The sequence below is a fragment of the Rhododendron vialii genome, chromosome 2a (genome assembly GCF_030253575.1).
Source record: "Rhododendron vialii isolate Sample 1 chromosome 2a, ASM3025357v1".
In the NCBI taxonomy this organism is placed as follows: Eukaryota; Viridiplantae; Streptophyta; class Magnoliopsida; order Ericales; family Ericaceae; genus Rhododendron; species Rhododendron vialii.
Genome location: NC_080558.1, coordinates 34,674,603 through 34,701,448, shown reverse-complemented (window position 1 = coordinate 34,701,448; position 26,846 = coordinate 34,674,603). Strand labels below are relative to the sequence as shown.

The 26,846-nt window shown below is 36.1% G+C and overlaps 2 protein-coding genes and 1 long non-coding RNA gene across 7 annotated transcripts; 2 read left to right on the top strand and 1 right to left on the bottom strand.

Moving 5' to 3' along the window:
• Positions 1-1,486: 1,486 nt before the first annotated feature.
• On the bottom strand, positions 1,487-26,846 carry LOC131313112 (organelle RRM domain-containing protein 6, chloroplastic-like). Of its 3 annotated transcripts, XM_058341243.1 has the most exons (6): positions 26,605-26,813; positions 22,603-22,893; positions 18,890-18,958; positions 18,665-18,771; positions 18,154-18,316; positions 1,487-1,833 (listed from the first exon to the last, which is right to left on the bottom strand). In XM_058341243.1, exons 2-6 carry the CDS (start codon positions 22,748-22,750, stop codon positions 1,814-1,816), a joined length of 507 nt encoding a protein of 168 aa, XP_058197226.1. In that variant the 5' UTR covers positions 22,751-22,893; positions 26,605-26,813; the 3' UTR covers positions 1,487-1,813. The 3 variants fall into 3 exon arrangements, with proteins under 3 accessions (XP_058197226.1, XP_058197231.1, XP_058197237.1); XM_058341248.1 differs by lacking the exon at positions 1,487-1,833 and having other exon boundaries at positions 17,840-18,316; positions 26,605-26,846; XM_058341254.1 differs by lacking the exon at positions 1,487-1,833 and having other exon boundaries at positions 17,840-18,365; positions 26,605-26,822.
• Positions 2,762-6,823, top strand: LOC131313099 (uncharacterized). 3 transcript variants are annotated; one of them, XM_058341212.1, is made up of 11 exons: positions 2,762-3,138; positions 3,813-3,884; positions 3,972-4,027; positions 4,109-4,172; positions 4,254-4,293; positions 4,939-5,046; positions 5,120-5,175; positions 5,298-5,358; positions 5,513-5,604; positions 5,697-5,933; positions 6,438-6,823. In XM_058341212.1, exons 2-11 carry the CDS (start codon positions 3,837-3,839, stop codon positions 6,588-6,590), a joined length of 915 nt encoding a protein of 304 aa, XP_058197195.1. In that variant the 5' UTR covers positions 2,762-3,138; positions 3,813-3,836; the 3' UTR covers positions 6,591-6,823. The 3 variants fall into 3 exon arrangements, with proteins under 3 accessions (XP_058197195.1, XP_058197204.1, XP_058197215.1); XM_058341221.1 differs by having other exon boundaries at positions 3,800-3,884; XM_058341232.1 differs by lacking the exon at positions 2,762-3,138 and having other exon boundaries at positions 3,459-3,884.
• LOC131313132 (uncharacterized) lies at positions 26,234-26,776 on the top strand. The gene is made up of 2 exons (XR_009196083.1): positions 26,234-26,471; positions 26,512-26,776. It is a non-coding gene; the product is annotated as an uncharacterized LOC131313132 (long non-coding RNA).

Sequence of the window (26,846 nt, the reverse complement as noted above, 5' to 3'; positions counted from 1 at the left end):
ATGAACCAAAATATTCAAGCTTAATTTGTATTTGGCTAGTTGAAAGCTGGTGCAAATGCACTATACTCTCGTCTCGTAAGATAAACACAAGTACTAGGCCACCATGTGACATGATGATCTATGGTTGATGCCAATCAATCAAATGGAACAACTTTGTAACTTTATTGAAAGTTGGTTACAAAAAACAGTTCAACACACTTTTGAAGCTAAGTTGTTAATGAAGCTTCAAAAATTCATTACTTTGGCTGCATATAATAATGTAACCAACCTTAGGCCAGAAATGTTTTTAAACCAAACAAGCCATTTCTCAGCTCCACTGTATGCTGCTCCTTTTCCCTCGATAGAATCAGTGACTATTTGGGTATCTATGAAGCTTATAAATGCTTGGTTGTATTCATCAAATTTTACTTGCAGTCATACGTAACTATAAATTTTCACGCACAAGTTACTAAAAAGGTTATGAAGATCTACATTTCATGGGAAATTCTATTAGTTTGTTTTTGAGGATTCACCATTCGAGGTAAGTTCTTTTAGCTTACAACCTTGCATTCTTTTCCCACCCAAAGATCTTAGCTAGTGGATATTTTTGCCATTGGGGTCCTTTTAATCCTGGCTACGGGCAGGGCCAGCCCTAGCGCAACGCTTAAGAGGTCCCCTAGTTCGTCTTGAATTTTTTTTTTTTTAAGAACTGAACGCAGGGTAGAATTTTTTATAAAAAATCTGCAAACATTAACCAGTACCGTTAACCCTAAGTCGGAAAAATAAAACCCATGTCAAATCTCTCTCTCACTTGCTCTAATCTAATAGATCTATAACAACCTACATATAGATAAGCGATGCAGAGACATCCACTGAAACCCTAACCTCTTCAAGAATTTCAAGCCCAAGAACAAGAAGAATACCTGAAGATTGGGTACAAAAAATTGATGAGAGGCGTTGTATAGATCTGCTCCGGCAACAGCACGACCCTTTCTCCGAGCTTTGTTGTTGTGCGGTGCTTCTCGTTTCTCCTCTCTGCTCTTCTCGTCGATCTGGTCTCTCTCTCCTCTCTCGCTCTTTTTTTGTCTGTGTCGATGATAATTATTGTGTGGTGAACAGATGAAGGGAGTGGATAAGGAGGGATCCGGGGCACTTCTGGTAAAATGAAAGGAGTATCATGGGTATTTTTGTAATACAAACTCAAAATCCGAAAATGGGAATCCGAAAAACTCCTCAAACCCAGTTTTTGGTTTTTGGCTCCTAAACCCAAAATCTGAAAATGTATTCTCTCAGAATCTATTCTCAACTTCAGTTGCCAAACACTCATTAATTTGAAAATGAGAATCCAAAAATCTGAAAATCCACTTTCCAAACACGCCCCATATGTCTCAGAAACTGGGTATAAGATTCCTAACGTTAAACTGGGTCTAATGTTTCAAAAAAGTGCTCCGTACGTTACCCAAACTAGGCCTCATAAGCTGAACCGTAGGATTCAAACAGAGCCTCAGAAAAAACTCAATTCCTTTTTCTTCCTTAGGGATGGATCAAGTTCTATGCCAGCCAGCATTTGTAGTAGTCTATACATCTTACATGGACTCCAGGACTTGTGACTGATACATCAGTAAATAAAGACAATAGTTCAAGCCGATCAAAAAAAACAAAAAAGACAACGGTTCAATACCATTGGCAGCTTCAACCAGTTCCACACTGGTTAAGGAATTAATGAAGTTACAGAATAGATGCTTGATTCTTTCATGTAACTAGCTTTTTGTGGGGTAGGAAAAAAAACACAAGCTACCTCAGCAAAAGGATCGGCTAAACCAAAATCTGCTATCTAACCCTGCCATGGCCCTACTTACTCGCTTGCCTCCTCTTGCTTCAGTACAGAGATCTTCCCTTTTTTCTTTCTTTTGCTCAGCACAGGGATCTTTTCTTGAGGTGATGGCCCACAGGTTTTAAAAAAAACCAAACGAAACCATATGCAAAATGTCAAAGTAGTAAACAAAATATGGGATATAAAGGAAAAACATCAAAAGTCTGGGAAGTCAATTCGGTAATCAACCAAAAATAGGGGAATAGACCAAATCCACCTAGGAAAAGAACCTACGTGACACAGAGGGAAAACATCAAACGTCTGGGAAGTCAATTCGGTAATCAACAGAAATCAGGGGAATAGACCAAGTGCACCCAGGAAAAGAACCTACGCGTACAGATTGGAGGGACATAATTGAAAAAATCGGACCAAAATTGCCCAAATCGAATCGAGAATTCATGTTCTTATATGCTCTCGGATAGGGCTGCAAACGATCCGAGCCGCTCGCGAGCGGCTCGGAGCTCGGCTCGACAACGGCTCGATTCGGCTCTGTTCGAGACACAAACGAACAAGCTCGAGCTCGAGTCCTGGGCTCGTTTCGTAAACGAGCCGAGCTCGAGCTAGTCGAAACTCGGCTCGAATTGGCTCGCGAGCTCAATTATATTATATATATTTATATTTAAATATATATATATATTTATTTATTTATTTTTACATATTTATATTTATTTATATATATATTTATATATATTTGTTTCATAAACGAGTCGAACGAGCCGAGCTCGAGCTCTGTAAATACTTCTCGAGCCGAGCTCGAGCTCTGTAAATACTTCTCGAGCCGAGCTCGAGCTCGAGTTCTGCAGCTCGTCACGAGCTCGAGCCGAACTCGAGCCAACTAAATTTTTGGCGAGCCGAGCTCGAACACTCTAAAACTCGGCTCGGCTCGTTTGCAGCCCTACTCTCGGACGATGGATACAGATTTCTGGTCTGGACTACCTAGTGCGGAAACAATATCAAAAGATTTCAAGTAAATTGGCCCATTGATAGCCCAACCCATTTCTACAGACTGAACTTTGGGCTAGGCCCATTTGGAGCCCAGATTGCAACCACCTTGCTCTCTCTCTCTCTCTCTCTCTCTCTAAAACCCTGCGCTTTTTTAGGGAGAGAGGGCACAGTGACGAACCAGCAGCAAATGGCGCTATATAAAACCGTTAGGAGAGAGAAACAGAGAGCCAGCACAAAAACCCTAGATAAGCACAAAGTCATTGAAGGAGGCTGATTAATTCTTCGTAGTTCATCCGCAAACAATCTCGACTGCACTTGTTCGTCGATTATCATCTCTCTGTGTAAGTCCTTCTATCACACTTTGTTTGATTTTTTTAAATACTTTGGTATTCATATACTCCCTCCGTCCACTTTGTTCCGCCTGTTTCTTTTTTGGAACATCCCAAAAAACTGTCTATATCTCACAATCTATAATATTTTTTATGATTTCGAAAACTTTGTTTAATAAAATAAATTGAGATCTATCAAACAAGATCCATATTGAATATATAAAATATTATAGATTGTGAGATATAGATAATTTTTTAGAACGTCCAAAAAAGGAGGAAACAGACAGAACAAAGTGGGACGGAGGGAGTAATAGCTTTCTGCAATATAAACGGATACGTGCATATATATCGAGTAGATTTTTAGTCATGCGATAGTTTGGATCATTCAATCATCAGTTCTTCTTATGCATTGTCAGTTTCTTGCCAATTGGTAGTTAATAAAAGTTGATGAATCACGATCATACAATTATTTTAGCCATAAGCAGCCTAAAATCCTAACCAAATCTTAGCCTTTCTCTGTTGACACATTGGTTACTAGGTATGTGTATATCAATTCATCGATGTTAAGTACCATTGTACCAAATTGGCCAAACTCAAGTTTTTCTGATAACCCATTTGGTTTTCCAGTTTGTTGTCTTGTAATGGGTATAGCTATTGATTTATTTTCTTGTAGTATTTGTTAACAGGTGTTTTTAAAGCATTCAACTTTAATGGATTCGGAGTATCCCGGAAATACTACTAATAAAGCTCCTAGGAAGGTTTGGTTCCATTCCCTTCCTTGGTACAAATATTGCAATGACACCCTCCCTGCCGTTTTCTGATGAAATTACTTTGAGCTGACGCAGGTTAAATTTGCTCCGAAAGTTCCTCGCAAAGTGTCGATGCCTGTTGTGCCAAAAGTGTAAAATTATTCTATATAATAACTTACATTCTACTGTAATGTGACTTCCTCTAACTTTGGTTGCGCCTTTGCTGTTTGTAGTGAAAAGACTGAAACTATCACTTCTGATGAAGCCCAGGCACAAGAATTGTTGCGATGTTTTAATGTATAACTCATTTTCATATCATCTTGTACTTGGTTTTCTTGTACTCTTCTTTGTCATTAGACTGTTGGTTTTCGTTCACAGGAAGCTTCTTTGAAAGTACATACCAAAGTTGAGAGGAAAAGTAAGTGATTATTTCTAGTCTTGTGCTTATTAAGTCTTGATTCAGAATTTTGTATAGTTATTATGCTTTGGATCAGCTCTCTCTAAAATAATGCGTCCATTCTTATTTTTGGTTAATTTTTTCGGCATATGTTGTATGCCACGAAGGAAAAGATTATGCAACTAATTGCAATGCCGCATGAATTTCTTTTTCGTATTTCTAATCTGTTTCCTTTTGTTAAGAGTCTTTATATTGTGGTTGTATGCTTTACTTATCAAACAAAAAAAAGATATTCTGGTTGTATGCTTCAGATATATATTTGACAAGATGATAGCAGCCTCTACCCAAAAAATTTCTGGTCATATACTTAACAGATCATTATCTTCTTCTTCTTTTTTGTTTCTTGAATTTAACTGGATGGCTAGAAGATACAAATTGTACGTGTAGTTCTTTTGGAAATGATATAACTCTACACTGATGAAGCAATCAAACAGTCACATGTCTTGGAATTGGAATTGGAATTATTGTATTTCTAATATCTGAGACCTTTACTCTCTGTGATTTCGACTTAAATATACCCGAGATAATGTCTGCTATTGAGACGTTTCCATCACTATGTCTTGGATAGTTTTCTGGTAGATCATTTTTGCCTTCTACAATTTGCAGCTGCACCAGCACAAGTTGCATTCGGTCATGGAGGTACATCGACCAAAATTAAATCATATGGTTCTCTAAAGGGTAGTATTAACGGCTATGAAGGTCTGTCTTCTGAGGGTAAGTGACCTTCTTCTCACCATGAGCATTTAGCTGCTTCAAAGTGCATTAGTCAGAAAACGTGTTTCTGCAGGCGGTGGTGCCTTTTCCTCAAGCATTAGAGTGGACAAGGAATACAAGGAACCATGGGTAGGTTTTAAACCTGATTTTAGTTTGGATTTTCATGTGCTTAATTTCCCACTTCCCTGATTCTGGTTGCTCCTCCTCCCCTTTCCTGTGCTATCATTTTGTTTCTTCGATTGCCACTGCAGGATTATTACAGTTCGTATCCTGTAACTCTTCCGATGAGGAGGCCATACTCAGGAAATCCAGGTACGTCTTCAAGTGCACAGCATGGAAGTGAAATTGCTTCCGTCATGTAGATATGTACTTGTGAGTTTTCATTTTCTTTTTGACTTTCTTCCGTCGTGTGGATATGTACTTGTGAGTTTTCAGTTTATGTTTGACTTTCTTCTTTGACTTGTAGAACTTCTTGACGAAGAAGAATTTGGGGAGGCTGCAGAAAGCATAACACATGACGAAAATTCGACAAAAGCCGCAAGAGATCTTGGTCTCATGGTTAGTAGCTGTATTAATGAGTGAAAAAAAAAATTCACTCATGAGCTTGCATCTCAATGTTTTAATTTTTCATTTTAATGCATGGTTGATAGGATGACAATCTGGAAGCAAGCATGTTCTTTCTCCAATTACCACCAACTATGCCAATGGTAAAGCCGTCTCCTAAGACAGAGGGACAGGAGATTGCTAGCAGCTCAAAGCCATCAAAGGGTGCAGGTCCCCCAGAGAAAACCTGTACTTTGGATGAGCTTCCAGCAGGCTTTATGGGGAAAATGTTAGTATACAAGAGTGGTGCTGTCAAGCTGAAGCTTGGCGATACCATTTATGATGTGAGTAGGACTCTAGTTGTATGATAAAACCTAATTTTTTTCGTGTGATTATACTTGGTGCCAAGCTATATATTATTTCAGTTTATGGTTGTGAAATGGAGAGTGTAATGGTCGCTTAATGATATTTGACAAGGGGTGTTTCTAAAAACAGTCCTCCGGTGATGTCAGTAACTTAAAGAATATGTCAAAACAAGGGATTTCAATGCATATTACAATTCACTTTCTCATATTTCTGTACACTTTTCACCAACTTCAATCCAATTTTTCATCCTTTTGACAGCCTAGTGAGCTGTCTTTTTTGTATTTTCCCTTGATAAAAATGCTTCCAAGTATGAAAAACCTTGTTTCTTTGTTTCAAGTTATTTACCATAATCGAAGTGCATAATGTTTTCGTCTTGTCTTCTCAGAACAATATCGAATTTGGGCACTATTGAATTAGTGCAAAGAAGGGTATTTGGGTTGTGGATTTCCTATAAGAGTCCTTATATTTCAAATTGGGTGCAGGTTTCTGCTGGCTTGGACTGTGTGTTTGCCCAGGACATCGTTGCCATCAACACAGAAGAGAAGCAATGTTGCGTCCTTGGTGAACTCAGCAAGCGCACCGTTATGACTCCAGACGTGGACACCGTCTTAAGCAGTATGTCTGATTTGTTGTAGTTTGGTTTTCTTGCCGCAAGAATTTTGATTCACATGATGAAATCCGATTCATGCTATTTTTTTTATGCCAACAAAAGGTAAAAGAGAGTGGCAGCTTAGGACACATTCAATTGATTATTATTCATCATGAACATTTAAAGAAAAAAAGTTGAGAAGTTGAAGCGATGTGTACCAATATTTCATTAAGAAATAAAACAAAAGAAACGAAAATACATTGCTGCAAGTTCTTGCAATTTGTTTGCTGAATTTGGTTATTGTTGATTGATTTCTGTTTGTTTTCATATTAGACTCCCAACGCAGATCACCCATTGGCGCTTCTTACCACGCGAGCTAGACTGTAGCCTGTTGTAGGCTCCACAAAATTAGGCATTGTCACTCAATTTAACACATTGTTTCAACACATCATTACATGAACACACTTTAAAATTTTTAAGTTGTGTACAATTTCACTTGTTTTAGTATTAGTAGGAAGAATTCTGTCATGAGATTAGTAAATTACATGATTAAATACCTTTTTAGTTAATATGATATTAATACATAGACGATTTGGAATATAAGTTAACATACATAAGAAAAAGAAAAGAAAAGAAAATCTAAAATACATACATCCATTGACACGGTTCGTAATTGATTATGTAGTAAAAAATTGGACCTTTTGTCTGTTTATTTTCTGATTAGAAAATAAGATTAGGTTTAAGTTCATAGATCACGAGTCTTGACATTTTGATTTTGTAGGGTAGAAGCCATGAAATCAAACTTTCTGATTAGAAAATAGGATTAGGTTTAAGTTCATAGATCATGAGTCTTGATATTTTGATTTTGTAGGGTAGAAGCAGTGAAATCAAACGAATTTAATAGTGTGGCTAAAATATTGGGGCAGTGGGGGTCCAATCTCCTCTGTCCCGAAAACCCTTATGCCTCTGTGCCGAGGGGTTTTTCGGCCGTTGAATTATGTGTTTTTCTTTATGTTTCAAATCTAACGGCCGAAAACCACCTCGACACAGAGGCGCAATGATTTTCGGAATGAGGATAGCGGACCCTGTCTGAAACTAGTGCAGAAAGAGAGGACGTACTTATGAATGAGACCAATCTCAAAGGCAAAAAAATGTATCCCTTTGATAATATAACGCCATACAGTTGCAAAACAAGCCAAAGTTCCGCCGACCCTCAATCCAAGTTGCGAGAGGAATGAGATTAAAGAGCTGAGTGAAGAAGTAGCTACCGTTTTAGTGCTAATTTTCAATAATGAGAAATAGAAAGAAAAATTTCCATCCGTTTAGATGGATCATTCGACGAGAATGAGAATGAATTTTTGCAGGAATGCTTCCAATTCTGCTACAAGCCATCAAGACTTTCTTAACAATTAGTATTTTTTGATTCTTGACTGCAATTATTTGAGAAGTACCCATTGGATTTGTTGAGGGTAAAATGTAAATGGTCTGCTCAGGTGATCGGCTCTGATATTGTAGAAGCAACAACTTCTTTCATGAGACACCCCTACTTTTTGTTAAACTCGTGTTTAAATATATTGGGGTTTGATAATTAGCCCTTTATCGGAGTATTAAATTTGTGTTTATTTGACGATTGTCGATTATGGAATTGCATTGAATGCAACTAAGGAGACTTGTACTTCGAGGCAACATTTGTTTGTAACTTCCAGGATGGAGAGTTAGGATTAGCAAGGTGTTGCAACCTGGGTAGGACTTAAACAAGATGGAAAGTTAAGTTCTTAAAACAATAATCGGAACCGTTCATTTTGTAAAACCGGTGAACTTCTTCAACTATATGAAAGGTTAAGTTCAGTTCATGCCAATCAATAACTTATCGGAACACGTTTATCTTAAAACAAATGGATTTGATTCAATAGACATGTGCCTTTGCTTCAAGATAAATGTGTTTTGATAAATAGTCAATGGGAAAAGCTACTGTCAGCCCAAAGGGTGGACCATAGTGATTATCGCGCGCGTTAGTCACGGCTTCTTCAATGCACTGACAGATTCATTTGAAAATTGTTGAAGTTGTGAACGAAATGACAAATATAGCCCCCGACTTAATAATGTTGACTCACCCAACTACTCTCTGCGGATCAAAAAAAAAAAAAAACTACTCTCTCTCTCTCCTCCATTGACGATCCCCAATAGCCAAGTTGTTCCTAAAATCTGGCAGGGGCTTTTTCCGGCATCTCTCCATTTACTTTTTCTTTTGCGATTTTCAATTTTTCCCATCGTGTAGGCATCATCTAAAAAAATAGCACTACACTTTCACCTTATTTTTTATTGAACTCTGCAATTTATGGGTTTGATAGCCCAGTTGGATGTGTGAAACAGGGGGGAATATGGCTCTCTCACTCTTGCCTGTACTCTTTCTCGCATAGCTCAACAGACATGGGTCCTTTTTTTTTATCGACAACAAACATGGGTTTTACTCCCCTGTTTTTTTTTTCCTTCCATAGATTACTCAAGGTTTTCTTCTTTTATAGATCTAGATACGATTTCTATATATTTTTTTTTTTTTGGTTACCGATACAGCGGAAGGATAGATGTCACTTTGATTGGGTTGGTGATTGGCTTGTATTGATTTGTGCAATTCTTTGGCTATGGCCTTCTTGTTCTTCCATTTATGCCGTAGTCAAAATTAATATGGGAAGTAGTACACAGAGAAGAGAGATGCATTGATCAACTGTTAGGCACGATTCGGTGCTAAACCAAGTACATTAGAATTGGGGCGGCAAGCACTTGATAAATTTGGGAATCAATTTTGTTAGAGTTCTCAAAATAGTATTGGTTTGTGAGGAGAAAATTGGGGAAGCGCCTTCAGAGTGGAGCTGGGTTCTTGTATGAGAGAGAGGGAATTGGTTAGGGACGCAGTAATGCTACACACACAGCATTTGTGCACAGATTTGTTGTGGGGCCCACTATGGATCCCACACAAGTAATCCGAGCCGTTCATTAAATGTAAAATATTTTTTCAAGGGCTTCCGCGAAAAATCAACTCAATTCGATACTTACAGATGCTCGATTCAATCATTTAACTTTTCATTCGAATTTTAGGATAATGAAAATTTAGATGATTAAATCAAGCACTTATAAGTATCGGATTGAGCTGATTTTTCGCGGAGGCCCTTGAAAAAATATTTTACATTTAATAAATGGCTCGAATTATTTGTATGAGACACGTAGTGGGCCCCATAACAAATCTGTGCACAAATGCTGTGTGTAGCATTACTGTTAGGGACGGGTAAGGAATGAAGGCTAAAATGGAAATTCTACAAGATATGACAGTACAAAAAGCAAAAGTTAGTCTGAGATTTTTAAAGTTTGGCATAAAAGATGTCAGAGCGTAGACACGTGTTGTGCGGTCCATTTAAGTCCCTTATTTTACCGTCTTCCAACCATCCGCCCAGTGGGTTGATATTAGACGAACCGATAATCAATAGCTATCAACCGAACATGATTTTTCTCATACATAAAAAACTTGACGAGCTCTACAAATAAACGACTCGATCGTTCTTGTGCACCCAAGACAAGGCTACAAAAAACCAAATTGGACGGGACTTGGAGGGACAGTACTAGGCAAGACCCGAATCCTTGGTCGTTTGGTATTTTCTCTCTCTAAAAGTCTTCTCTTGACATGGAAGCCATTAGTCTACATTTGTCGTTATGATAACGTTGATGTTGTGGTGTAAAAGAAACGGGAGGGTGGTTTGGACGGAGTCAGCTAAACTACCTGGGAATGAAACTTCCTATCTGAGCACTTGTCTGCAAACTCAACAGCAGAGATCCGGTCCAAGTGATCGCAATCGTGGGATGATATTTTTAATAGTTCAGATTTATTTTCAATCTATTACCGGTAATTAAAGATTTTTACCGGTAAGAAATTCAACAAATTTGAACCATTAATTATCAAGATGAACGGTTCAGAATGAACCGCACAACCTTCTCTACAGTTGACTGCTGAGAAGCTAGATCCTTCTCTAACTTAAAAGATGGGTTGAGCTCCCCTCCATCTTTTCATACCGAGTTCTGCTACACACATAGCAGATCTGTGCACAGATTGTGCACAGATTTCGTTGTGGGGTCCACCACGGGTCCCACACAAATCATCCAAATCGTTCATTAAATGTAAAACATTTTTTAAAGGGTCCACGTAAAAAATAAGCTCAATCCGATACCTATAAGTACTTCATCCAACCATCTAACTTTTCATTCAGATTTTCGGATAATGAAAAGTTATATAGCTGGATCGAGCACCTATAAGTATCGGATTGAACTTATTTTCTGCGGGAATCCTTGAAAAAATATTTTACATTTAATGAACGGCTCAAATGATTTGTGTGGAACCCGTGGTGGACCCCACAACAAAATCTGTGCACAATCTGTGCACAGATTTGCTATGTGGGTAGACTTTCTGTTTCATACCCCCACTAAACTACTCCCTCCGTCCCTTTTTAAGTGTCATACTTCGTAACTCTAACTTATTAAAAAGACATCATTATTACACCTTTCACATCAACTTTTTTCTCCACTTTCCCTAATTACCCATCATCATTACACTTTTACTCACCAACTTTTCAAAATGAAATCTATTTTTAGTGACAAAATAGACAATGCACCAACTTTTACCCCCCTAACTTTACAAAATGGACACTTATTAAGGGACAGCCCAAAATGAAATACTGGACACAAAAAAAGAGACGGAAGGAGTAACTTATTTTGAGTCCGACTCTATTTTGATATTTTGAGCCCGAGAGTCGGACTCAAAATAAGATCCAAATCGCTCCTCCTGTAGCTTTCAGTTTTAGAATATGAGGGCAAAAAACATTTTGATTGAAAACCCATACCTATATGTACAAATCTTCTAAAGTAGACGACTTAACCTAAAAACAATATTCACTGTCCACTGTTTTTTTTTTTTTTTTTACATCTACTGATTTTCGATCAAGCTGATTTTCTTTATTCAAATGAACAATTGGATCTTTTTTTTGGCATGAGATAGAGCCAAAATAATTGAATTTGATGAGGTAAGGAGAGAGAGAGAGAGAGAGCATAGGCGGGTGAAGACCGAAATTGTGCCACCTCATTCATTAAAAATCCAGAAAAGAATCCACTATAAAATCTTTTTTGCCAATAAAAAAAATCCATAAAAGAAAAAGATCTTTTTAAATTTTTTAATTGAATTAGGTTTATCGATACACTAGTTATACAGTTTTAGTTAGATATTCCAACATAATTTTTTGAAGCTTAACCACACTTCCACAGACCCGTTTGTTTAGCAGGATTAATGATTATATATATGTAATGCCACCAAAATATACAATTCTATCAATTTAATAGTTATCGGCTTGTAATTATAACTCGTCCAGTTGTTTTGTACCAATAAGATATACTCCCTCCGTCCATTTTTAAGTGTCCTGCTTCGTAACTCCAACTTATTAAAAAGACATCATCATTACACCTTTCACATCAACTTTTTCCTCCACTTTCCTTACTTACCCATCATCATTACACTTTTACTCACTAACTTTTCAAAATAAAATCTACTTTTAGAGACAAAATAGACAATACACCAACTTTTACCCCCCTAACTTTACAAAATGGACACTAATTAAGGGACAGCCCAAAATGAAATACTGGACACAAAAAAAGGGACGGAGGGAGTAATATGTTTAATATTATATAATATGTTTGATTAATTAGCAGGATTAATGGTGATATAGTATGTTTAATATCACCAAATATGCAATCTTATCAATTTTATATTGATCGACTTAACAAAGACTCACCCGATTTTTTTTTTTTTTTTGTGTATTTACATTTTGTGTGATTATATATCCAAACTACCTTAATTCTAGTTTAATTAATTAGCAGGGTTTTTTTTTTGTTTTGGAAAATATTTTTCATGTGCCAACCAAATACTGAAAAATAAAAGTTTAAATTTTATTTTCTGAAAAAATATTTTACATCAAAACAAATGGAGCCTTAATTCTAGTTTCGAATTGCTACAAAATCTCCAACCGCCACATAAATATTTTTGATCCGACCGCCATATAATCTCAAGTTTTCTTTGAGATTACACTTACCTTCTATTTATGGGATTTAGGGCGCTACTACCGTCCTGGAGCAAAACAACACCTTCCCTGAACAAATCCCTCTTTTTAACGTCGTCCTTGAATAAATAGATGATTCGTTAATTACGTTATCAATGTTCAATCGACTCAATTTTTGAAAATGCCATAGTACACGATGAGATCTTTCAAGTGAACGTTTTAGATAGAGTTTTCGGGCTCGAAACGATGTTGTTTTGCCCCGAGACAGCTGCCCCCAAATCATTATTTAGTTTGTACCAGCAATAATGCACGTGCTTTGCACGTGGAGTTTCTCTTCTCCAATTAAGGAATGATTTTTTTTTAAAAAGTGTAGTCTTTCACCTGACCTTAAAAAATGATACTATGGTAGACATAAATGCAAAACTTGAACATTTCGGAATGACAGACATCATATCTCTAACCAAAGCTAAGAATGATCATGTGCCAATACGAGACCCAATCCGAAATTAGCAAGAAGCCAACCAAAAAAACACATATTGGAATAAGCCCACACCTAACATTCAATTAATTAAGTTATACCTTAACCATCAAAATCTATTTCCCATCAAATTCGATATTCTGATAACATCAAGCTCTTAAGTCTTGATCATATGCTACCACACAATCAATTACTCACATTCCATACCAATGACCACCATATTATTATAATTTTCCCAACATCCAACGAAACGATCGAACATCTTGGGGAAAAAAATAAAAGGAAAAAGTAATAAAAAAAAAGATAGCAAAAATAGAGGGGGAAATCATAACTTCTCACCTATCGTTCTTTTTTCAAGATAAAGACCCCGTTCAGCTGCACCAAAATGATGAAAAAGGACAGAAAATTCAACTTTCCAGTAATTTATGTGGTCAGTTAGTAGAAAAGTTGTAGGATCTACAGCTTCAACTTTTTCGCTGGAAAACACTTCCCTGTAAAATAGGTCTTGCCAAAAAGAATGAATTATTGTTTTTATGCAAGATTTCTTGTCAACATAACACATAGGAAAATAAATTCCATTTTACTTTATTTCATCTCATTTCACTTTTCCTGAGAACCAATTTCCCACACAACATTCCCGACAATAGAACGGAACCTAAATCATGACCCTATTTGTTCGGTTAACAACTTAGTTTTAGTTTTAGTTTATTTTTCAATTATTACCCTATTTCTTTCTCCAATCATTACCCTATTTCTTCAATTATTACTTTCTCATCTCTCTCTATCTCTCTCCAATCATTACTCCTATCTTCAATCATTACTCTATTTCTCTCTCCACCTATTACCAAAACTAAACTAAACTAAACTCCCAACCAAACACATGTAAGGATCTTCTTTGCCTGCGCAAACCCTTTGGATAACCATCTAGAATTAGTAATTGTCAACGTTCAAACTTCTTCAAGGTATAGTCGCGCATAAACATATGACGTACAACGGATCAAAAAATATATGACGGACGTACCGGACAATTTGTCCTCACCGTCATAGTATATAGTAAAATTTACACATAGAATATAAGCATCTTGAACCTAATATTATTATTTTAAAACAAAAAAAACAATCTCCCATATCAATTATAGAATCCTGAAGAATTATTCTTTGCAGTACTTATCTACCGGAATATTCGTAGCATATTGAATTTTGTGTGTCATCTATCTATCTATCAATATTCTATGTAAATGTGTGTGAGCTTTCAAAGTCTCTAAATCTCCATTCATAATTTTGTAGAGTTTTGATTTTCTTTTAATTTACAAAAATGGGAGAGAGAGAGAGAGAGAGAGAGAGAGAGAGAGAGAGAGAGAGAGAGAGAGAGAGAATGGGGGAGTGGGTAGCAACAAAAATCAATTATAAAAAGAGTGCTGTTAATCGCACCCACCCGTGTCAGGCCCCCCTGATACGGGCCCCTTTAATTTCCCATTTTAGCCCTGGCTCTCCAAGCTCTCTCTCTCTCTCTCTCTCTCTCTCTTATTTTATTTTTTTTATAAAATTTTAAATGTTAATAACTTTTTTTTCACGTAATTTTTTTTGATAAATTTTATATTTTTGAAATCTACCCAACGAAACCTATCAAACGAGCCTAATATCGATGGTGAAATAATGTAAAACGTAAAAACTATATTTTTGTGGTAGTTTACACTGTCTAAAGAGGTTGAAAAATCAAGTGTTCTAAATTTCAATCCGTTTGCACCGGTGGAAAGATTTTAATTTTCTGATCATTTTGTCCTTAAAGATCATAATTAAATTTTAACCCTAGGGCTCTCGTTGATTAACCCTAAGAAAGTTGTAAAATCAAATATTTCTTAGGGTTAATCAACGAGAGTCCTAAAGTCAAAATTTAATTATGACCATTTAGGATAAAATGATTAGAAAATTACAAATCTTTCCACCGGTTCAAACGGATTGAAATTTAGAATACTTAATTTTTTAACTATATTTTTTAATATATAAATTGTTTAAAGAGGTTGGAATCACATATTTTTTTAAATAAATTTTATATTTTTGAAATCTACTTAACAAAACCTATCAAACAAGTCTAATATTGAATATGAATATGAAATTGTCGAACCAGCGGATCTATATTCATTAATTAGTCAATATTAAACTACCACAAGTTTTGGTTCTTTGCATTTCTTATATTCCCGGTAAACTCTCGATGATCTGTCCTAAGTTGATTATTCTATTTCTGGATTCATGTTATTTTCAAATTACGTTATCTCTTAAGTTTTATTGTTTTATTCTTCCATTATATCCAGATTTTTTCAACTTCTTATTTGCCCGAGCATGCATGCATCTGATGCATTTGGAATGTTGAACCAATTACCCAAACTTATTTTTTGTTATTTCTTCTTTATTTAATTAATAATGTTTATACTCTGTATTTTTTTATTTTTTTATTTATTTAAAATTATTTTAGTGTTCCGATTTTCAATCCGGTTGAATCGGTGGAAAAATTTTATTTTTTTTATCATTTTATCTTCAATGGTCATAATGAATTTTTGGCCTCGCAGAATCAAATATCTCTTAAGGCTAATCAACAAGAGCTCTAGAGTCAAAATTTAATTATGACCATTTAGGATAAAATGATAAGGAAACTAAAATCTTCCCACCGGTTTAAACGGATTGAAATTTGGAACACTTAATTTTTTTAACCTTTTTAGACCGTTTATATATTAAAAGTATAGTTAAAAAATTAAGTGTTCCAAATTTAAATCCGTTTGAACCGGTGGAGAGATTTTAGTTTCCTTATCATTTTATACTAAATGGCCATAATTAAATTTTGACTTTAGGGCTCTCGTTGATTAACCCAAAGAGATATTTAATTCTACGACTTTCTTAGGGCTAATCAACGAGAGCCCTAGAGTCAAAATTTAATTATGACCATTTAGGATAAAATGATCAAAAAACTAAAATCTTTCCACCGGTTCAAACGGATTGAAATTTGGAACACTTAATTTTTAAAACATTTTTAGACCGTTTATATATTTAAAAATATAGTTAAAAAATTAAGTGTTCCAAATTTCAATCTGTTTGAACATGTGGAAAGATTTTAGTTTGCTGATCATTTTATCCTAAATGGCCATAATTAAATTTTGACTATAGAGCTCTCGTTGATTAGCCCTAAGAGATATTTGATTCTACAAGACCAAAAATTCATTATGACCATTAAAGATGAAATGATAAAAAAAAGATCTTTTCACCGATTCAACCGGATTGAAAATCGAAACACTAAAATAATTTTAAGTAAATAAAAAAGAAAAAAGATACAGATTATAAACATTATTAATTAAATAAAAAACAAATAACAGAAAATGGGTTTGGATATTTTTGGGCCCAAAGGGGGTATTTTCGATTTAAGGGGAGGTGGGGTCGGGGGTAAAAGGGAGAAACAGGGACTCGTGTCAGGGGGGTCTGACACGGGAGCGATTAGTAATTGCCTTGTAAAAAACACACTAAAGATTTTCTTGTGAAATTATCAATCAAGTTTAGACACACTTCAAAAGTCAAAAAAACTACTAATAATCAAGGGTTACTGAAAATGAAAAAAATGTGCCAATTTTAATCCGACAAATTCAAAAAAGAAACAAGAGCAAACTAAAAATTAGTGATAGTAATCAATATAGATATATTAACTTGCATCGAGCGGGGACAACACTATTATGTGCCCGTTCGATTCTTTGGTGCCAATTTTAATCCAACAAATTCAAAAAAGGAACAAGAGTAAACTAAAAATTAGCGATAGTAATCAGTATAGATATATTAATGTGCATCAAGTGGGCATAACGCTATTATGTACCTGTTCGATTCTTTTGAATTGGTTCCTCCCTCTCGATCACACGTCTTAATTTCTCTATACTTTTTTTTGGATAAGTAACTTTCTCTTTAACAAGGTCCAATTTGAAATAAAAAGAGCCATGTACGAAGCTATTTCCTTCTTAACTTTAATCAGCGAAATCTCACAAAAAATCATTTGGCAAACTCTGCAAACCTCTTGAGTGGTTTTTCTTTAAACTAGCTTTGTGCCCGTTCAATGCACATGACAAGAAGAGAAAAAGGGTGTCTCTCAAGACTCCAAACCCCCATTCCTAATTTTTTAGATTTTTCTTCTTTTTTTTATAATTTTATTAAAATTTGGAGAGAGAGAGAGAGAGAGAGAGAGAGAGAGAGAGAGAGAGAGAGAGAGAGAGAGAGAGAGAGAGAGAGAATGAGAGGCTGCTAAACGAACCAAATAGCTCAAGCTCGACTTTTGGCTTGTTCGAACTCGTTTATTAGAAAAATGAGTCGAGCTCAATCATGTTTTCCAGTTCGTTTATGAATTCAAGCCAAGTTTGAGCATATAAGTGTTTGACTCGATAGGCTCGTGAACAAAAAAGTTATTTCGTAAATACTAAAGATATAGGGGTAGATTAATAAATATCTCAAAATTTGAGATATGAATCTACCTTTCATAGATCATCGCTGCTAGCTCGCCTAACTCTCAGCATCCAGCAACATAATAACCCGTGTATCTATTAGAGCAACTCCTTTTGACGCCACAAAACTGTACTTACATTGGTTGCCGAGTTAACCTGATCAATTTGCAACACGATTACCTTTCCAAAAAAGTACTCCTTACGTTACCCAAACTAGGCCTCATAAGCTGAACCGTTGGATCCAAACAGAGCCTCGGAAAAAACTCAATTCTTTTTTCTTCCTTAGGGATGGATCAAGTTCTATGCCAGCCGGCATTTGTAGTAGTCTATACATCTTACATGGACTCCAGGACTTGTGACTGATGCATCAGTAAATAAAGACAACGGTTCAATACCATTGGCAGCTTCAACCAGTTCAACACTTGTTAAGGAATGAAGTTACAGAATAGATGCTTGATTCTTCCATGTAACTAGCTTTTTTTCGGGTAGGAAAAAAACAAGTTACCTCAGCAAAAGGATCGGCTAAACCAAAATCTGCTATCTAACCCTGCCATGGCCCTACTTGCTCACTTGCCTCCTCTTGCTTCGGTACAGAGATCCTCTCTTTTTTCTTTCTTTTGCTCAGCACAGGGATCTTTTCTTGAGGTGATGGTCCACAGGTTTTAGGGTATCCACGAAATGCATTACGTCCTGGCTTCGCTAATTCCACAAAGACCAGCCTGCCGTCTAAATACTGGAAAATGAAGTGGGAAATGAATGTGTTGAACCACCTCGATCGATAGCTGTTTCAGAATCAATTTTCTCATAACATTTGTCAAACAGCAGTTTTCGGAAAATACAATACCACATTTCCTTCATTTCACAGTTATTTTTAGCAAAAATGGTTTTCATAATTTATAAACATCCTTTTCGATGTTTCTTGAAAATGGATTCTTTTCTCAAAGAAGATTCTTGAAAACAAGTTTCAAAAACCGTCAACCAAACTAGTTTGATCAAAAGTGTCATGGAAAACTGATTCTCAGACAGCAACCAAGCATAATATGGAGCAGGATATAAAAGCATGATCAAAATGCATGTAAACCTTGTGATCCATGCTTTCTAGAGCCAGAATGGCATCATCTTGACTAGTGTACTGAATGAAGGCATACCCTTTCGACCTCTTTGAGTCTTCATCGACAACAAGCTTAACTACCAGTGAAATGAGGCAGAATTAGCAGACTTTCTATCAATCAGCATGCAATTGAAAACATGGATTGACATTAAACACTCATTTTGAAGGACCAAGAGAGATGTAAATGACATGTACCTTCTGCTACCTGGCCATAAGTTGAAAATTCATCCCTCAAACAACTCTCAGTGGTGGAATACGATAGATCTGCAGTTCACAAGGTAGACCAACAATTAATGTCGATGGAAAGAACTGCTTATCGTTTTCAAGAGATGGTTGATTTAGGCTTCCAAAGACAAGTCCTATATTCTTTCACTTGGCATTTGGATTGAGTCCACCATATCTTTTTTAAGCATTCAAATTAAGTACCTGATTTTTAATAAATTTTTTTTGGAGGGTTGGAAACAAAAATGATTTTCCCACCTAACCCATGCCCCAATGATAGAACATATAGACTAGACATCAAAACCCTCGCATTGTACTTATCCTACATGGGGGAAACCAGGGTTTTACCTTAGGGTCCGTTTGATTAGCAAGAAAAATATAATGCAAAGTGAAAATGAGATAAAGTAAAAGAAAAGAAACAGATAATGTATTTTTTTTTCTCACATTCATTTCATTAGGGATGAAAGTTTTACAAGAAAATAAGGAAGTCAGAGTAATTGATTTTTATTCTCACAAGAAAATGAAATTTCCCTGCACTTTTTGTGTGAAAAAGTAAGGCATGTTCTCTAGCTTTAGAGGGTTGAACGGGAAAGTTTTGTTTTCTATCACTTTCTAGGATATTCTTGCTAAATGAAGATAATTTTTTTCCCTCTTTCTTGTACTTTCTACCATTGTCTCGCTAATCAAACGGATCCTTAGAGATCTCTTTGATTGGATCTTGCACAACACACACAAGTAACTAAACTCAATGGAGCATGAGTACTCCAAACAAAAGTCGGACCGATTGAGCACGAACCAAAACAAACAACATGAACATATCAAACTCTATTGCACCTAATGATCATCTCCTATTTTACCGTGCACGCCTAATGAAATGATGAATAGAGGGTGGACTCTAAACTATGTTCTTGGCTCCCTCTCGAATCACTCTTAAAATCTGAAATATTAAGTACTTGCAAATGCGTAAATAACTCAAGGGCTATACAGCGGTATATATAGGCTACAGTAGAGACCAATAAGAGATAAGGACTCGACTTCCCATGAAATTCAAAATTCAATCTGAATTAAATAAAATAGACGGGGACACAGGTACTTTGCCCAAAATCAACGATCCATGTGACACAGAGCAGGAGATAATAATAAATGACATAGATAAAAGAGAACATATAACAATCTTAATAGACTAAAGGATTATTCAAATCCTTTTCCTTTTAAAAAAAGACCGAAATATCAAATTCATGGAAACTGCATCTACTGCAATCTAAGAAGCACGGATACGGATACGATATGGATATGCGGATACGTGATTTTTCCAAAACGTAGGATACGATACGTTGAATATAAAATTAATTTTTTCAAAAATTATTTGTATCCCCTTCATTAGGTTGTGAGGATGATGAAACAGAACTACTAGTACCAACAGAATCCAATCATACTAATCATACTGTTACAGAAAAAAAATCCCCTAACATCAGATTATACTGTAAAAAAAAAAAAAAAACCTTAAATCAGACAAGAGAGAGAGAGACAAGAGAGATGTACATTTCTGTATAGGTATATATATATAGAGTCTCCTTTTCCTAAGGACCACCTTAACTTAATAAAATAAGGACCTCCCTTTCCCGATAGAATTTCGATGATCCAAGCCGATTAATGTGTTCAGAACGTAATTTTAAGAGTATCCATGAGAAATCAGCAAAAAAAAATGACCGGAAAGGCTTCATCCGAGCAGTTTTTGTTTGTTTTTTATCGAACGGTTCAAATAAAAACTGCTCGGATGAAGCTCTTCCAGGTCATTTTTTTTGCTGATTCCTCCCGGGTACTCTTAAAATCACGTTCTGAACACATTGAGCGGCTCGGATCATTGTAATTCGAACGGGAAATGGGAGAAATGGAGAGGTCCTTATTTTAGTCTCCTCATTTGAAAATGACTATATATATATATATATATATATAGAGAGAGAGAGAGAGAGAGAGAGAGAGAGAGAGAGAGAGAGAGAGAGAGAGAGAGAGACATATATATATATATATATATACTGTTACACAATGAGAGACGAGAGAGAGAGAGACGAGAGAGAACAGAGAGACGAGAGAGAAACACTTACAGTCATCATCGTTGTCAAGAGACGAGTGAGAGATATCGTCGTCTTTTTTCTGCCTTTTGTTCTTCTCTGTTTTCGACTTGTCCAATTAGGGGAAATAAATATAAAGTCCTAATTGCAGTTTTGACGCATATTTTGAGTAATAACATTTTTACCCAGCGCGTATGCAAAATGTATCCATAACATATCCGAGCGTATCCGAAATGTATCAGGGTACCAAAAATTAAATCTAAAAACAGGATACTCTAAAAAACGTATCGGATACTCTAAAAAACGTATCGGATACGGATCCAAAATGTATCCGAGCGTATCCGTATCCGATACGCGTACGTGATACGGAGGCTAAAAAATAGTGTCCGTGCTTCATAGACTGCAATAAAGCAAGGGCTTCACTTGATCCTTAATTCATCACTAAAGACAAGCTTAATATTAGTTTAGGCCAAAAACAATCACTTTTACAAAATATCTTCCTCGTCCAAAATATACATTTCAACATATTCTAGAAATCTTGACAAAATTGAAACTATCCATGATTCGAGTTGTAAAAGACCACTTCAATCTGTAATACGATTTGTTCTTTGAGCCATGCTTTGCGCCTACTAAAGCATGAAAGTACATACAACACGGAACCTGTACATCCTAAGATTAACTGTCCAAGAATGAAGATAATATGTTTGAGTTCAATCACAATGTATGCTTTTTTGTGTGTGTAAAAAATCATGAAAATACATCAAGGGGATGCCACTCATTTACAAATTAGAGTGTACCACAATGTGTGCATTTTGCATGTGGATAATCCTCTGTCCAAAACTGGGAGAAATTAAATTTCCAAAACTAGAATTAGTTGACCTACTGGGGTGTATGAAACTGACAAGAACTTTGACTATTGATTTTAAATTTAGGTACTTTATCTATCTATACAAACAAAACAGGACTAAGAACACCTGACTAAACCCTAAGAATATGGGTTGACAACACGAATCTTGTCCCTTTTTCCTGATTTCTTTTCACATCAAACTAGGAACTGCTGCTAACATAACTTACAAGGTTGAAATAAAACCCATATGGTAGAAGAATCACACTAGCGAGTAGCGAATTCACAACACGTGAAGACACAGGCTTCAACATTCCAAAAAGAGAGGAATACAACAGTAAAATTTCACCACATGTAATTCCCAAAAGACTGGAGAATTTTACTTTAGTGGTGACAAGAACATATAAAGAACTTATCTAGTCCAAATACCTATATATCAGAAAAAAATTTGGGGTTGGTTTATTTCGTTTTGTTGAACTATACTATCTACGTACTCAATTTTAGATGAATATTTACCCATTCTGACTTCGTGCTAATAACTCAAGTTGACAATACTAAAAATAACGTAACAAGTATAACCAAATAAAATTTTAGCATATTTTTTGAACGGTAAATAAGATATGCCATCAGAAAAGGAAAATGAATCTGATACGGATTTGTCATGTAGTTAACTTCAGGGCCCCGAATTAGTGAAGGTGAACGCAACATGACCCGGATAATTAAAAACAAGGCGAATACTTTAAAATTGAAGGAGAGGCAAGAAGACTTACTTCGAACCATGATCTTGCTGGCGAGGGGGAAATTGACGAGACTGGCATGGAGCTTGAGAAATTTGGGTTTGGTGCGATTCTGTACGAGTTTTCCAAATATGGGTTGGGGAGTTGAAGAGCAACCAAACCAAACGCCTGTAGAATTCATTTGTTGATGGTTTGTGCAACTGACTATAGACGCTAGGTGAAGTCGAAGAAGGGCGAGCGATTTTCTACTGTCAAATGGCTCTGGAAATTTAAGTCATGCCTGCTTGGTCTTCTTTTCCTTTTGGGTAAATTATACGTAAAAACCTGAAGTATGACTTTGTTTAGTAAGATAAAGTCGGGGCAATGCCTGCTCTATAATTTTGGAGCCCCGAAGCGAACCCCGTTATGGGACCCCTCCATACAGTTGAAACACTACTCAGATGATTGCGCGCAAGGCGCGCAGCCTAGGCCCATTACTAAACTATTTAGTTGAATGGAAATTATATTATCAAAATCATTAAAAGAGGGCAATTGCATATCTAGATCATGTAGTATAACACTGGATATGGACATCATAAAAACATAAAATAGCAACATTGGATAATTTAAACATCAATAGTTAAAAAAAGGAAGATGATTTTAAACATCAAGAAGTGAGCAATTCATATACCAAGCAATATATACAGTTTTTACAAGCATCAAAACAAGTACCATGGTAATATTAACACTAAAATCCTTTTAATGGTTCACTCCAAATGTACACGAATTCTGTAACTTTTCACCCCCTAAATCCAAAAACTGAAAGTGTAATTATGCAACACACAATCAATAACCAAATCGAATCACCACTATCACCATATCCTGGATGGGATGGAAGACTTTGTATTTTTTTTTGGTGCTTTCAGTATGTCATTGGGATGGAAGACAGTGATAACAGTTAAAAGCCTGGTTTCCTAGGAAGTGCAAGTAACCAGTTTTTGTCACAAAGTTTACACGATTTGAAATGACAAAACATGACTCCATAGATTCTTGAGAGGAAGAGGGTCTTTCTTAAGATGATCATCTACAATAGGCCATGATGACTTTGCCTTCATTCAAGCTGTTTTTTTTTTAGTTCAGTGGGACATCTGAACAAAATATAAGACTCATAAGCAACATATGCTGATTTAAAAGGAAAGAAATGAAGTAACCCTTCCGTTTCTAAGAAGACTAAACCTTAACAATATGGGGGCACACATACACTCTTAATTCAATAACCAAAAACACTAATTTTCACTGCTTACCTATACCTAATATTTCTAAAAAACTAAGATAATTGAAAAAACAACCAAATTATTGAATAAGGTAACCTACATAAGGGTAGATTCACTGTATTGACATTGCTCAATTCATAGGCATTAACACTTAAAAAGAAAAATTACTTATCATGAATTTTCTAGGATAGTATTAAAGATCTCATCGAAAACTCACGGCAGCTTGCCAAACAAAGGCTAAGAGAAAACAAAGCACAAGTATGACTGGCATAACATCTACAATTGGATTCAAAAAAGCTTAGGCCTCGGGCAATTTGGAGAAGAAAACCCTCGAATAAAGAGCAGAATTAATACGGATAAAAGTTACGATAATACAAAAAGATAAGATGTTGGACACACAGAATAGACCAGACCTAGTTTGTATTATTTGTGTAATTCGAGAAGTCATATGTAGCAACGAAGATCATGAGGGGAATTGAGCCACTGAGCCACACAAAAAAAAGAACATCGGGGCACAACAATAAAGTGTCATAAAGGAACCCTTGGGCAGAAAGTAGTTACTTGCAACTACTACAAGTAGCAAACATACATAGAAAGCCATCCTAGATAAGAGCTTAACTTTACCTGATCAATTATTTCAACTCCACAATAAGAACCTATAGGTAGCAAAAGCAATCAAACAGATATGGGGAGATTTTTGGTTGGGATAGATTCACTAGAGATGGTCATAAGAAAGTAGAAACAACTAATGGTCATGATGGCAATCGTTCACTGAACCTGGCACCATTTATTCCAATATTCAGATCAATGTTCTAAAAGTCGCTCGGCGTTCGTCGCTCTGTCAACCACCTTCGAGCTTCGAGACCTATTAATCGCCGATTAATCGGCTTGTAGCAATTAGTCGGGTTTTCATTTATTTATATATAAATAAATACTCCCCAATGACAACTCTTATAAAAAATTGAACATTCATCTATCAATCCATCAACATCAATTGTTTTTCAAATATGACATAGAAATCTCTCCTTTACAGAAAACTGTTAACATGATTATAACACCAGCTGGTACTGGGTATGAGCTGTTCATTTATTAGTCACTTACCAATTATAATAACTTTATTTATATACACCAAACAATACTACACTTCGTTTTAAGATTTAATAAAAAATATTACTACACTTTGTTTCTAGAATCACTAACGTGTCACTAACTAATGTTCGAGGTCGGTAAAGACGTGGAATGAGAGGAGATCTTGAATTTGAGAGAGAGAGAGAGAGAGGCGATAGGCGGCTCGGAGATCTCGTGTTTTAGGATTTCACAGAGATAGACAGGTGATTCCGAGATCGATCAATCGATGACTGGGTGTTGAACAAGCCCTAAAAACTGTGATTCGAAGCCCTTAAACTGGTATGAGTATATAACAGTTACACCCCTTGATTTTCCAAAATTATAAATTTTACCCCTATTAATCACCAAATAGCCGACTAATCACCTTTTAACCAATTAATCGACTAATCGTCACTAGACGCCGACCGACTAATCGCCGGTTAATCGCCGACTAACTCTGATTAACCTCCCGACCTACTAATTCAATCGACTAGGCATTAATCTAATCGGTTGGGCCAAATTTCCGATTAATCGGCTATTAATCGGCGATTAAATCCTTCTTTTAGAACACTGATTCAGATTAACCATTGGTGTGTAATAATGACCCCAAATGAGATAATTTGTGTTGGAATAGCATTAACTTCGCAAGAGTTTGTCCCTCATTTCAATTTTTAGATGTCTTCAATGCCAATCAGACACTATAGGTTGCGAATGCAGAGAGTCAAACGAGGGAAAACATAAACGAACTAATTTCCCACATCCATAATCAACAAGTACATCAACCATCCCAGTGTTCCGCAAACATATCATGTACTCAAGACGATGTGCATAAGACAGGGTCACGGGGGCTTTAAATCTGGGGTAGAATAATGCTTTAGTGTTTGGTACATCCATTGTACAACGTTTGAGCTAAAAAAATAGTTCCCCACCATGGACACTGCTGCCATAACCTGTAATTAGGGAAAATGGTTGGTGTTGTCGGTGGTGGATCCTCTCTATATCGCAAATAGATAGGTATCAATCCCCACATCAAGAACTACTATTCCAGCCACACAGACAAAACTCAACACCAGCCTCTCTTTCTCTTACAAACAAGAACAACCCTCTTTCACTGGAAACTTTGGATTTTCTCACCATTGCACATTCCCATACATGCTAGTTTCCTAAATTGTAACTTTCCTAATCTAATTCTTCATAGCTCCTTCACTTCTACTTTTATCAAGCTAGCAAAAAGATAAGCTAAGACACAAACAAAATAATTTCCTTTCAATAGAACAGTTGTTACCTAGCCCAATATGAGCAGTTTGAACGGTTAAAGCTAGCACATACTGCTTCCCCAAATAAAATAAAATGAAGAAAGAAACTGATAGGAAAAGGAGAAACACAACAATCGGACACAGGTAATAATAGCATCCCCATGCCCATAGACCGTGTTGAAATTAGGGCTTTCCTTTACAGAAAAAAACAAAAACAAAAACAAATTAAGGCTTTCGACAATAATATAAATGGTCAGTCCACTGTCCACTATCCAAAACAATAGTAGTATTAAACGTTTAACGAACTCTAATCGGAAACGACATAGAATCAATAAAAAGAGCAATCAATACGTATTTTTCTAAACGGATCAGAAACCACATACACACTCCATCCGATATCGATATATCTCTAGATTTACCTTGATCGATTCGGCGATGAAGAGGATGGTGTAACCGTTTGTCCCCGGGTTTAGGCTATAGATCTTCACGAACACCAGCTTTCTGAGCCCCGGTTCACGGCGCTTTGCTGGCCATCGGGAGTCTTACCACTGCGCAGAGAGAGAGAGAGAGAGAGAGAGAGAGAGAGAGAGATGTGAACGTGGAGAAGGAATGGATGAAACGAGACGTGTTTCCGTTGAAAGTGGAGTGAAACGCATTTATG